We start from the raw sequence: 14,496 nt of genomic DNA on the forward strand, positions 1-14,496 counted from the left end.
TGGAAGCAAGGGGCTAAGCCCAACCCCTGATAAACAGCCCCATACCCTTATCCCTCCTCCACCAAACTTCAATGCAGTCAGGCAGGTAATATTCTCCTGGCATCTGCAAAACCTAGACCCACCCATTAGACTGCCAAACAGAGACGCGTGATTCGTCACTCTGCAGAACATATTTCCACTGCTTCAGAGTCCAGTGGCGGCGTGCTTCACACCACTTGATCCAATGCTTGGCATTCTACTTGGTGATGTGAGGATGGCATGCAGCATCTCGGTCATGGAAATCCATTGCATGAAGGTTCCGCCCGCACAGTTTTTGCGCTGATATTAAATGCCAGTGGAAGTTTAGAACTTGGAATGGAATCAGAAGAGCTTTGGTGACTTTTACGCATCATGCACCTCACCCCACTTTACGTGGTCTTCTACTTCGTGGCTAAGTTGTTTCTGTTCCTAAACGCTTCCACTTTCTGATAATATCGCTTACAGTTGTTCGTGGAATATCTAGCAGGGATGAAATTTCACTTACTGACTTATTGCAAAGATGGCATCCTATCACAGTACCACACTTGAATTCACTGAGCTCCTCAGGACGACCAATTTTTTTCACATATTTTTGTAAAGGGGTCTGAATTCAAGTCTGAAACACCTGAATTCAATAATCAAGAGGTGCTTCCAATACTTTTATCCATATAGTATATGTAATATTTGCTGCAAAAAGTAGCATAAATAATTTATTTTTAATTTATTTCTGTGTTTCACAAGAATACCTATGATCCTCTGCTATCTGAGAATCTAGTTCTCGCAAGCTAGAAGAGTCTTGGAGATTGGAACACGATACCTGATTGCATCATCTATGATGCAGCATGCAACATAATCATGTAAATATTGATGCACAACATATAAACAATTAACTACAGTACACGTAGTGCTGCAAAAATAGTGTGGTTTCACATACAGAACCTCGGATGTCACTTAAGGCTAAGTCCAGCATTTGGTATCCAAACTCCAGCTAGGAAAACACAACACACAACTGTGGCAAACACTGGACTTATTGACTCAAAATCACTTTTAAAAACTGTTTATGCAGTTGACCCTTTCACTGTGTCGCCACTCCTTGATGATCTCAGGTTATGCTGGTATTTTGGAGCAGTGCCTGGAAAACAGTGGGTGTCAAGATCATTAAGAAAGGTGAGAGAAAAGCAGATAATATTCTAAGAAAGAGGAGAATACTTGAGACAAAAGAGCCAATTCCTCTGCCAGGGATATGGAGCATTTCAAATGGAGGTATGGGATTGTCTGTCACTTTTCAGCCTCGTCGCCATGTCTAAATTTCAGAATTGATGTTGCCACCTGTCATTACACGAGTGTCACCTGCTCTGTTGAGTACTACTTGTATCCATACGGAAACATTTTTCTCTGTGTTTCCAACATCAGAAGTAACCATTCATCTTAGAATATTGGAGCAGAGGCATGTTGAAGGATGCCTAAATGGAAGTGGGCTGTCTCGAGACCAATGTGGCGATGTGAGTAAGAGAGTATGAGAAAAGTGTTCTCGAAGAGAGAAGAAACTCAAAGGGGCTAAAAGCCAGGCATTAGAGACATAGTAGCAAGATAATGTATGCATGTGTAGAAACATAAATCAAATAACCAAGTCCACCCTCTTTACATTGGATTTGTTTTGTCTTTTCATTAGGTTCCATTCAGCTGAAATAGGTTGTGGTACCCAGCTTTTACACAGACCAATTATTCATTGGTAAGTAGGAAACTATTTTTTTTTTATTTATTAATTAAAAAAGGGATAATTTGTTGCGGGAGTGCTACAGTTTAAGGTACAGGAAATATTGATGCTTTATGAAGGGCCAACCTTTGAGTTACAACTGTAAGACTTCTTGGATGTTACCATACGGTCTCAACCCTGCATTATGCGGGGTCAGTTCACCCAAGGAAGGTGAAATTGATACTGCGAACTCATCTGCAGACCTCTACTTTACCATTAACCTGAGACTTACATGCTGCGACTGATGCTCTCTTATATGTTATAATGTTCTTTTATACCTGTGTATTATATCTCTTCTCTTTCTGCGCCCTGTGTTGACTCCTTTTATTTTTTTTTAATTTCTGCTCAGGCTCTCCTATGTGCTCCCCACCACCATTTTATTACTCTGATCACACTCCCTCCCACTTAACTTCATTTCTCCATCCACTGCCCTTATTTCACCCCTTAAAGTTACGGTATTTCTAAAATAACTTTAATGTGCGTCATTTAAAATAAACCAAACCTTCAACTGATTTAGGGACCTGAAGCCTGTGAACATGCTTTTTGACATTATTGGACACATGAAGATTACTGATTTGGACTGGTTTCAAAAGTTATCTTCTGGGACACCAAGATACAAGGAGCAGCAGGAACCTTTACTCATGCTGTCTCTGGGGTGGAAATGTGTACATTTGTAAATAGCTGTTGATAACCTTGCCATGCCCCTGTATCGCATTAATGTCTATGGGTAAATAGATCTCTCAATGAATTGAATTCAATTCTTTTATAGTTACCCGTGTATCGGTTCACATTAAAAACCGTCAGCAACACATTTACTCACCTTGCGGAAGATGATCCAAAACATGACATAAGGTTAGAGATGAGTTACAATGAAGTGGAAGGGACTATCAAGGCAAGATGTGTTCTCCTACATTTTTTCCCAAGCTTTTGTTCGACACTAGGAAATGCTAGGAAATGAACATGGTCCCTTTGGGGGTGAGGAACTTACAAAAATTAGCTGAAGGTAAAAGCCAAAGTTAAAGACCATGAAGTTCTCTCCAGCCCACACCCTGTTCATGGGCCCCAGTATTAGGGAATATATTGAAAGACACTTGCAGGAGAAGCTAATTCCCCGTCAGTCGAGTCTGTCACCTCTGGTCCAGAATGAAATCCATTCATCCCCCCCTTGGCCCAGTCCGCCTAGGAAAGCTTTGCACTGCATATTTGTACATTACTTTTTTTGCTGTGATGACCAGGTTGGTTTAACATCTAATTTTTGCTAAATACTCTGCTTGTTAACCACCAGTGTCTGCTTCTTAAGCCCTTGTCTTTGTTACTAAAATGAGAGAGCTTTATTTTTGTTGCAGGAAGTAACTGGAGATCTTAATTGCTTTGCCCACCAGGCATCCCTTTTCATTTTTAAAGACCATATGAATCTCCTCTAAAGACAATCATGTCTTGCCTGGCTTGTCTGTTGTCAGCCTCAAATGAAGGGAATAAAGGCTACTAAGACTCCACAATCTTAACATATGAACATTTAGGATAGGAAGATGGACTGGAGTCTGACCTTTTTTCTGGGAAACGCAGTAAGCACAGAAAAAAAAGTTGCTAAAATCACATTGATAGAGCTGTTCTTAGCCTGGCCCTCCTCCTATATATTGCATTTGGGTGTATGGGTAAATAGAACCGTGGTTTAATGGATTTTATCTTTGTTTAAAATTACAAAACCAAAATATAACCAAAGCAATACTCTCCTTAAAAAAAGAACTCTTCCAGAGATTACTCAGTCTCCAATATCATGAAACAGCAAACAGACAAGAGTTACGCTTATAGAATATCTTCTGGATATAATAGCGGTACAGTCTCTACTAGACACTAGTCTAGTCTGAGGACCAGCTCAAGTGGTATTAAGCTCAAATAATAAGCAAAAAAACTATCGACCCACCATTTTATTTTTTACCTTGCTGATTCGGGCACAAAGTTCACCTTGAGTTACTGTGTTCCATCCAACAGGAGGTAGCGTCCAGTAACCCTGATTATTTGCGCTGGATAGTACTTGAGCTGGTTCTCACTGCATTCTCCATTAGCTGTTTTTATATCTTATACAGCGTTACACTATGTGTATCTCTTTTCCCTTTTGTTTAGAGTTATCTGTGAATCAGACAACATAATAAATTGTCAGCAACGCTTTACTGACCCACACGAAGATGATCCAAAAGATGTAAGAGACAAGTTGCAATGAAGTGGAGGGGGTTATCAAGGCATTTTCTCCTGCATCCCAAAGTTCTTTCCAAGCTTCCATGTTTTCATTTTTAATTAAGGGATGTTTAGATCAGTTTAAACAACTTTGCATCATTCCACCATTATTTCATACAAAGACTGATAACATGTTTCCCTAGATCAGCAAATAGAACTAGATTAAGTTGTTTTGTTTTTTTTAAATCATAGTCCTTACAGTCTTTTATTAAAAACAAAGCTCTAAGTAGGTTTGATTATTCATATTACTCTTTAATACCCCACCTTTGTTACCAAGAACCAAATGTAACCATTTCATTAATAGCATGGTTCAAGAAGTACATTTCATGCAGGAGGACCTGGCCCTAGAGGAAAAAAAAAATCACCAGTGCTAAGGATTGTGATATTGAAATACTCGTGGTGTGTTTCCCTTTATTTGACATGCTTAGTTCCAACATTCTACACATCTCTGTTCATTATACAAAGAACACAGCCTTTCTACCAATACTTCTACAACAGGTTAGTCTGACCTTCTTCAAGGGGGAAAAACTCATCAGGTTTGTGACTTGACTTTTTAATTATGTAAGCAAATGCTTGGAAATCCAGAGAAAGCGATCTTCAATATGTCCGACCTCAGTTTAGGCAGCAGGTTAGACTACATCATCATAAAAATATTTTTTAACGTTTGTCCTAGTAAAGCCGGTCGCTGTACATTGTGGAGCTCCAGAAAATGCCTTTTGTTGAACTTAAATTTGAACCGTATTGCTTGTACCTACGGCAGAACTAACACCGGAATATGCTTATTTGTGAAGCATGAGTACTCTGTTTATTCAACCAGAAAAGGTTTATACATACTTTTCACATATAAATTACCCAGTGTTCAACCAAGAAGAAGGTTGTATGGAGGGAGTGAGAGAGAGATAGAAGCGTTATGATTGTTTAATGAACGTAAGCCACAGAAAAGTCTCGCTCTGTACACATTTCTGGTCTCCTGTTACTTATTTTTTTCCCATAGAAAACAGAGCAGTCTCTTCCTTGCAGAAATAGTTGCAGTCACTCACAGCCCTGTGTGATGCGCGGTGCTCACACAGTTACTCTGCGGTGCCAACAGCAGCAGCATAACCCCTTCCAGAATCCGTTCTGATATGGGAGGGACAGTCAATTGAAAATTCAAGTGGAGTATCTAGATTTCATGGTTGATATTTGGGAATCGCTTCAGCAATTGGTTTAGCTGTTTTGGTGGTAGTCTTCCTGCTTGCACTTCTCTGTGGAGTCCAGACTTTCTGGTTGCCTGTGATGGAAATGAAAAAAAACATTTGACTTTTTAATTATGTAAGCAAATGTCAGAAAATCCAGAGAAAGTGGAACACATTCCTGTGTAATAATGCAAATTACACTGTTATTACTAGATGAAAACATCCCTCTATAGATATAACATATAATTTGCTTACCATTTCTTAAATGCAAGCTGTATTACTGGAAATGATTTTGCAATCAGTTTACTATACAGTGGGAATGAAAATACTAAGTACAGGCATAAGGACACAGGATCGGTGGTAGATTTTAAAAGATGTACCATTAGTAAACTGTATGTAGGTGTCATGTTCTAAGGCACAAACAGAATCCTCTTTGCACAAAGATCTTGTGACCCTTGATACAACGTGGTCACGGGGCAATGCCTCATTCTTAACAAGCAGTAAATATAAGCTGCGTTACTTAATATAATTAAATGAAACATTTATTAGATCCCTAACCGTTGAACACACAGGGCATTGAAACCTGCACCACCTTGCAGTTTGTATTTTAATACATAATATCCTTTTAGAATGCAATGCTGACATGGGAATATGGGGTTTAAAATAAAAACACTATAGAAATGATTACCTCTGCTTTTTTCACACATTCGAAGAAGGTCTCAATCTCTTTGGAACAAGGGGCATCGCTGAACGTGTTCTGCTTCCAGCAAGCCATCATTACAGACATTTCTGTTATACATGTTGCCTCTGCAAAAGAACACAAAATTATACATGTACCCATCACATGAACATCAGTACCTGCATACATTGTTGTTGCTAGATGGTAACCTTGGGGTATGGCAACAACACAGAATATCTTAGTCTTTGTAGGCCTTCAGAATGTGTGTCGTCCTGGGCAGTGCCCTTTGTGTATTGTGTTTTTGTGATTAAGGCTATTGTTGCGAGCCACAACATTCGGGAATCTCATGGGGGCCTTCTGCCTGTTATCAAACTCTAAAAATAACACACATGCACAAACACATCCAGACACCCACACTAACAAAAACAGATACTTACATACCACACCAACCCACCCAAACATTCACACTAACACAACCAGATACTCACATAGCACACACACCAACCAACACACCCAGACATAACCACTAACAGATACGTACATAACACACATACCCACCAACACAACCAGATACTGACATAACGCACACCCACACTAACCCAACCAGATACATAACGCACACCCACACTAACCCAACCAGATACATAACGCACACCCACCCACACCAACACACCTACTTGTGTTATATACAAGTTGTTATTGTTTATGTACAGGCCTATTTTGTTATTAAACACAAAGTGCATGCGATTGCTATCAATTACAGTGGCCGCAGCTTTCCTTCACGCTGCTATGTTAAAGCTCAGAGTACACCCGCCAACATACCAAGACTTGTGTCTAAGCAACCCGTTAGTCAATATTCTGCTAAACCGGATGATTCCGTGTAAAGTTAATATTTCATTTTGGATACATTGTTTTGTCTCCTCACAGCAATTAGTATAGGGTCTTAAAGAAGGTCAACAGGAGGTATTACAGGTATAGTAGTACAGGGCATTCTGATTAGCATACTGTATAAAATCACTCCTTTCAGATACTTGTAACAATGTGTCTCATCCACATACTATGGCATTGCGGTGTACGTTATAAAATACACTGAATGCGGCAACATTTTTTACGCAACCAAGACATTCACGTTATTAAAATACTAAGTAAACTAATTTGTTCACGTTTTCTTTTTGTACACGTATCGTTTTACCGCCACTAAGCAGTGATATAATCGCATGTAATAAACACTCCAAAATAAAAAGGGAAAACAGAGTCACCAGGTGGGAAAGAAAGACACATCCTGGTCTTTGGTACTTGGGACTGTGCCTTTAAAAACGGACAGTTTCCATGTACACAGAGAACACGTTCTGTAGGAACATATAGCGAGTTCTCTGGATGTGCGCGCCTTATAGACACACCGAGTTTATATAACGTGCAGTGACCTCCGGTAACCTTAAGAACCCTACGATGGCAGCACATGAGGCGCGCGTTTCTTTAAGTACGTCAGGTGTAGCTTTATTTCCACCCACCTCCCAAGCCCGGCCTCCGGTTGGCAACCGTGTCCGCCAGCGCTAAGGCCCGGGTAGGTTTTAAAACCGGCTTCCCATTCCGCCTGCTAAGCAGTTTGGCCACTTTGTTCTGCAAAGAGACTCCCTGGGACGCCATGACAGCAGAGGACACCGCAAAGGACTGTGGGAGGAAACGGTAAAACTGCGTCGCTGCTGTGGACGCGCCTTCTGGTCTGGTGACGTCATTTTCTCTGCGCTGCAACCCCGTCACCTTGAGAGTGATATGCGGGGCCTCTAGGTATTTTAATTACCACCTGCGGGAGTTCCTGCTGGGGTCCAGCGCTTCTACCCTTCATAAATACCCCATTAACTCCCTCTCATAGGCGAACGGACTCGGCTGGGTCAGGCTTTGGAAAGATAGTTGTACAAAGGACCAAAGCAAATGGTTGTATCCTTGGGTCACATTGAAACAACTTTGCTGCTAGAATACAGAGTTTAGTGAAAATGATATATTTGCTGAGGGTGATGGGCGTTGCAATCTACAACAGCGGGCATGTGAAAAGAAAAAAGCTGCCATTACCCCATTTCTAAAAAAAATAAATAAAAATACTGATGTGGGGGTGTATGGTGTTTATTATTTTTATCTGTTATTTGTGTCATTTTTGCATGTAGATTTTATCTGCAAGTTGGGGTTGGCTGGCATGACAGCAGAGATCAGACAGCTAATCTTATTATAGATCAGCTGACACTTTTTAACCAATCACATGCACGGAAAGCTTCAATAGACAAAGGCAAGTTGTAAGGCCTCTCCATTGTTCAGTGGAAAAAATAACTTACTTACTTTCTTAAACTTTGTGTGTGACAAGAGGTCAATGTTTGGTGGAAAAACATCCTATTTGGCGGCGCCCTTTGTAAGTGGGGTGGAGAAGAAGAGGACACATTGTAATAAACTGTTACACTAGCTTTGCAACAGATCTGAGCTTCCATTCTGTAAAAGCCAAATGCATGTAAAACAATTAAATTCCAAATAAAAAGCACATGCAACAAGTGGTTTAAATAAACATATTTAATGGTGCTAAGAGTTGCAGACGGCTGTCCCTCTTTACATTTCTCATTATAAAAAGAAGCTGAGAACATATTTTTTTCCAATTAAATTTTGCAATTTTTTCCTATTGAGCTACACACCTTTATATGGTCCTTGTGTACATTACGTAAACATATGTCTATGTATTAATGTATATTTGTTATGCCACAATTAAATGGTACAGCACTGTCATTTGTTAGCGCTTAATAAATAAAAGGTTATAATAATAATAATAATAATAATAAAAACAGACAGAATGGGCACACAGGAAAATGGCACCTGCAGCACCTCTAATTCACCTTCATCAGTTTAGGTGGCTGATCTAATCCTTCAACATGCAGCCACCTTCTAGATACGTGTGATCACACGCCACAAAAAGTGTCTGCAAATGATGTAAGGTCCAACATGTGGCCACAACCCTGTTATTTACTGCAGTTGTCCTTAAAGGACAGCAACATAGAGAAAAAATAATGCAAACGGAGGTGCACAAACTTAATAAAAGTAAGAAAATCATTTTAATCAGAAAATCAAATAGGATATTAAAAAAAAGAATTAGACTTGCAAAACATAAAGCATACAGTAGACAGTCAAATCAAAGCAAAAAAAAATGCAGTGACAAGAGAGCTGTCCCATGGACACACACTCGACGTTTCAGAGCAGAATTTTTCACTGCCAGCCCGATACTGCAAATGAGAACAGAAGAACACCGGTAGCCCTAGACCACTAACAGACCTGCGAGTAGCAAGTATCAGTACAGCGCATAATTCTTATGTCTTGATTTCAATATATTTTGTTTAAAAACAAAAAAATAATTACATTTTATTATATGACTATAATGCCAAATTCTTCTTTAGGTCAAAATAATGCTAAACATAACAATGATTGTCACTCTTCCACAACCCATCCACTTAATTTGACATACATTAATTTATATATAATCCAGTTAAAGGTTTACGTAAATTCAGACGTTTGGCTTCAGCACTTAAGATAATCAGCTAGCGGAGACAGATCCCAGGGTGACCTCATCCAGATTTGTAAGGTCTAGAGAATTTTAAAAAGGTTCCAGCGAGCTAATTCTTCAGACAGTGTTTCCGTCTATTAAAAGCAAATACACAGTTCCAGATGAAAGGGAAAATTATTTTTCTTTACAACCTATGTTCTCATTAAGATTTATAACGTATAAAGCCTCCCTAACCAATTCCATTCACATGTCCTGTAACTTATTTACCCGTTTTACTGCATTTTTATTCCCAATAAATCAAAAAGCAACAGCGTGAACTCTGGGAAGCTGCAATGAATCGGCCTGGGTAATGTTTAAGGCTGTAGAGACGCACTAAATACAATATTGTGTAGCAATTATAAAGAAGTGATGACAGGACTGCTAGCTTTAATGCTTGGGCAACTGAATGCAATACTGTGTATTAATGCAATAACTGCACATGTGCATATGTTATGTTATACGCAGTACAGGCGCGTAGCTGACTGATACCGGTATGTATCAACGCATCTTGTATATAACGAGAAGAGCCTGTTCCTCATGTACAGTTTGTAAACACAGGAACGGGGTCAGGACCGGAGGGGCCGCTGGGCGCGTGAACTCGCCTCCATTGGCTCAGGCGGCCCTTACATCATAATGCATCCCTTGCGCCAGTCATTGTATGTGATTATTCAATTTAGTAGCATGGAATACACAGAAACACAACAAACAAAACATTGGTGATATAGAAATGATCCCTATATTCTCCTAGTTACAAAGGTAAAAATGTGAAAAAGTCAAAATACCACTAAGAAAGGCAGATTCCAGAGAATACAGGACAGTAAAGATTCAAACACAAATATAATATAAAAACACATACAGATCTGGCGTTTATATCTGCTGTAGCACCACATATGGTCTGAGTATACAATTCAACATAAATAGACAATTTAATCATGTTCCATAAGAAAAATGAAATGCTTTTACATGTTTAGGTGTTCTTGCCGTTCTTGTGTAAGAGAAAACCACAGGCAGAAACAGAAGAGGTTAAAACTGGAATTTAAGTGTGTTTGAGATAGACATAAGAATACAGGCTATATTAGACCAAGGAACTTGATGTTTTGCAGGGTTTGAGTTTCTATGTTCAACCACCCTTAAAGAAAATTATATAGAAGTAGTGAATGATGCTTGCTTTAGCCACCAGGGAGATTTGTTAATTACTTTAAAATACAAATTATGAATACCGGTGTAATTCTGTAACAGATGCGCGCTAACGATTGCAGTCCACATTCATATATCCACTTTCTAAAGAGATAACCTGTATACATAGGGCCTTTAAAATAAGACCAGATTGTAGTTCTTCTTTTAATACTTCATTCACCGTATTTCCTATATATATATATATATATATATATATATATATATATATATATATATATATATATATATATATATATATATATATATGTGGTTCTCACTTTAAAATAATAAATAAAAATACCATATTTGGCACACAAACACACAGAGTGATTTGGCTGATGGATGGTAAGCACCAATAAAAACATACAAGTGTTAAAGTCTCAGCATTTGGCTGGTTATTTTCACAGGCCTTTGAACCAATAAAGTCTTGCATGCTTAGAAATCCTAAAGTTGTTCATACACAGTTTGGCTTTAAAGAAAAAACGTATATAAACGCGTTGTGAGGTCAGTGGTTCATACTCCGCTTGATGTACATTTCATGCATAAAATCCCAAAACCTTTCTTGGCTTTTCTCGTTTCGGTGAATCATGGCTGTAAGAGCTTCTCCTTGGTCTAAGCTTTGCCAGTAATCCTGCAACCACATTTGCTTCCAGCTAAAGGATACAAAAAATAATAATAATGTTAAACACAAATGTTCAGGGATAAAACAAAATATTCTATCCCACAAGTGTTTCACGATTGTTGCATATGAAGAAGAGTATTAGCAAGAGATAATTTAAAATAGGATAAAAGAAGATATTATACCAGCTGCTCTGCAAAATGAAGCCATTCAAATGTGAAAACACAACAGGGTAAGGGTTTTACTCTTTTTTTCAATTTAGACTTTAGTGTGGCATATTTTTCTATTTAAATCAACTTTTACCCGATGTATTGAACAATTATTGCATTTATTAATCACTAAATTGTATTTTTTAACCAAATCATAGGTTACCCCAAATGTAAGGTGTACATTTTCCCCCAGACAGTGTCTGGACGTCCGTTCAATTTCATTTTAGGTCCCCTTTTCTTATCTGGCTCTTAGTATCCTAAATTCTTACAACCTTGCAAGTATGGGTCAATAAAACAGCAGTGTGGTATATTCACTAAAGGGAAAGGTGTCTGGAGAGTTTGTAGGAGAGTACCATTAAATCACTGAGAGTTCTCCATAGTCTCCACACCCATTGCATTACACATTAGGGTCAGCTTAGTCCTTCTTGCTAGTGCTGGCCCATAGATGTATAGATGTAATGAAGTCCAATACACAATGCTTTTGGCAGCTCTCCCTTTAGTGAATAAATGCCATTGTATGCCCGTTGCTACGGGCAAGTGATCTGATTATTATTATTATAATTATTATAGTACCTGTCATTTTCTGGGAGCTCCTCAGTAGTCCCCAGTCCAGGCACAGGCATGGGACAGCCCATATGGCTGTAGTTAGCAATGTGAGGCTCTGGTGCTGGCGTTTCACCCTGTGTTTTCTTATGCAGTCTTTCTGCTGTGATTCTAGCATTCTCTTTATCGCAGACAAAGCACTCAAATCCATTGAGGTAATTGGGGGCTGTCATGTCATTCACCCCCCATTCTCTGTTTTCCATACTGGTTAGCAGGAACTTGTTGGTCGTTCCACCAGGTTTCTTGTATTCCAGATATTTTAGATATGCCTCATCATCTCTGTCCAGAGCCAAAATAAATTCTGCCAGATCCTTTGGAGAAGCAAAGTCGTCAATTATTATAATTGAGTGATTGTTGGGCATCCAGTCTCTTACAGAAGGTGAACCTCGATACACTGGAATTGCCCCCAAATGCATTGGACGCCAAAGTTTCTCTGTCATATAGTCGGCACATATAGCATTCTCCATAGCCAAGTGGAACTTGTACCTGGCAGTAAAAGCCATAAACTCTGGATCCTCAGTGGTGGCTGTTGAAGTGTCCTCAAGCCTCTTGTTTGGAAGGTCAAGGTTCCTCAGGCACTGGCCATATGAATCAACCTTGACCATAATGGAAAACAAAGAAACAGCGCAGTAGAGTCAGTTACACTTAACAGAAATTACAAATACAAGCTTCATCATAAAATACTGTACCATTTTATACCGTGATAGTGAATCACTGCAAATGATGTAGAGCATTTAGGTGTAATAATATTCATACTAGACCATAGCATTTTCACAGATCCTGATTCAAAGTTCATCACCAGTTAATGTCTAAACATAAGAAACACAAATGTTGCCTGTATTTGCTGTATATTCATCAAATCCCATTAAATTAAAAAAAAGTATTAAAATATAGTATTTGATGAAGTTCATGATAGCGTTATTGAAATGTCACCAAGCTTTTAATGTGCAGGGTACGTGCAATTTCGTAGATCGGTGTGTGCTTTTTAGCTTACCTGTATATGCTTCATTAACTCTTTCACATATCGGTCTCTGTCCGATGGTACATCGCAGTGAGATTGCATATACAAGACCGGAGCATAGCCCTTCTTACGCCACCTATTTTTTTCTGCTATGGGTACTGCTGGGTTCTGGAGATAACCGATAGTCGGCAGCCACTGCAAAGTGAGCGGGTAATCAGATTCCCTTCTAAAGGTTGCTGTGTAGTTAAAGAGTCTAATTCCCGGCACGTGTGACAGGACATAATTGTTCATTGGTGATTCTTCGTGAAACAGTGCCCACGTCTGATGAGGTAATCTGGGGAGCGGTGCTTCATATGCCCTGAAGTCTGTCCCATAAAAGATGATAGACTTTGTTCTCTTGTGAAGTTTCACCCTCTTATTTTTTGTCACCAGACAGGAGCTGAGAGGACAGTTAATCCTTTCAGTCTGTCCTGGGAAGTGAGGGAAGAGGTTTTCACTCCACCATAAGAGAATGGGCAACTCTTTGTTGGTCCTTGTGTCACTATTGCCTGGGCCACGGTAAGAGTCTGCAACTATTGCCCCAAATTCACCATTAGAAAAGACACTGGAGGGCTGAAATGATGAATGATCCCAGTGATCAGATGTTAATACTCCCTCCTCCAGAGAAGTTCTGGATTCATCTGAAAGGCTCTGGGCATTTACTGGTACATGAGAACTTATATCTTGTAGATCTGGATCTGACCAGCCTACTTCATAACTTTCCACTGGGACTTGTCCATCCCACTGATGGGATTCGGCTACAGCTAGGGCAGGAACTAGCAAAGAAAAGACGAAAGCTGCACCAAGAGAGGGACATCTTATCCAATGAAGGTCTTTAAATTGGGACCTACTATGAAGCTGAACCCACTGCACAGTCCTACATGAACAAGTCCGTAAGGAGCACATTATATCAGCCACACAGCCTACTCCTGATACAGTCCTCGGCGGTGCAGCTATCTCATCAGTATCGGCGCGGGTTTTCATTGTTTCTCCTTGTCTTTTATGTCATTTGGGTTCTCCCCCCTCGCCATTCTCTTGTAAACACAGCGGAACATCCTCCAGGACGTGGCACATTGTCTGCGACCACTACTTCCGGCCTGAGTGGCTGTGTAGACAAGGAACGTCATGCATCTTTTTTTTTTTTAAGCAAACTTTATTGAAAAGAACAACTCTTTATTACGTTGTCTGGTTTTTTTCACAGCTAAAATTACTACTTCATGTGGTCTGTGTGTAATTGATTCAAAATGCTGGGGAATAATACTTAAGGAAATATGTAACACTGTATATATTTCACTGGAGTGGAGGCATATACAAAAGCTCTGCAGAGTATGATGGCGCTTTATAAATCAATAAATAAAAATAATGAGCAAAACGGTAATGGAGTAGTTTTTTTTGTTTTACGTCCTGTTTTACGTTTTTGCTCCAATCTCAGGGTGAGGGCAGATTCTCAGG

The 14,496-nt window shown here is 39.4% G+C and overlaps 2 protein-coding genes across 2 annotated transcripts; both read right to left on the bottom strand.

Moving 5' to 3' along the window:
• Nucleotides 1–4,788: 4,788 nt before the first annotated feature.
• On the bottom strand, nt 4,789–7,549 carry CHCHD1 (coiled-coil-helix-coiled-coil-helix domain containing 1). Its single transcript, XM_053450049.1, has 3 exons — nt 7,375–7,549; nt 5,873–5,991; nt 4,789–5,279 (listed from the first exon to the last, which is right to left on the bottom strand). Exons 1-3 carry the CDS (start codon nt 7,508–7,510, stop codon nt 5,172–5,174), a joined length of 363 nt encoding a protein of 120 aa, XP_053306024.1. The 5' UTR covers nt 7,511–7,549; the 3' UTR covers nt 4,789–5,171.
• A 3,517-nt stretch (nt 7,550–11,066) lies between these two features.
• FUT11 (fucosyltransferase 11) lies at nt 11,067–14,028 on the bottom strand. Its single transcript, XM_053449925.1, has 3 exons — nt 13,039–14,028; nt 12,015–12,640; nt 11,067–11,266 (listed from the first exon to the last, which is right to left on the bottom strand). The coding sequence occupies exons 1-3, from the start codon at nt 14,026–14,028 to the stop codon at nt 11,119–11,121; spliced, it is 1,764 nt and encodes a 587-aa protein (XP_053305900.1). The 3' UTR covers nt 11,067–11,118.
• Between the last annotated feature and the right edge of the window lie 468 nt (nt 14,029–14,496).

This window comes from Spea bombifrons, chromosome 11, assembly GCF_027358695.1.
Source record: "Spea bombifrons isolate aSpeBom1 chromosome 11, aSpeBom1.2.pri, whole genome shotgun sequence".
NCBI classification, from domain to species: Eukaryota; Metazoa; Chordata; class Amphibia; order Anura; family Pelobatidae; genus Spea; species Spea bombifrons.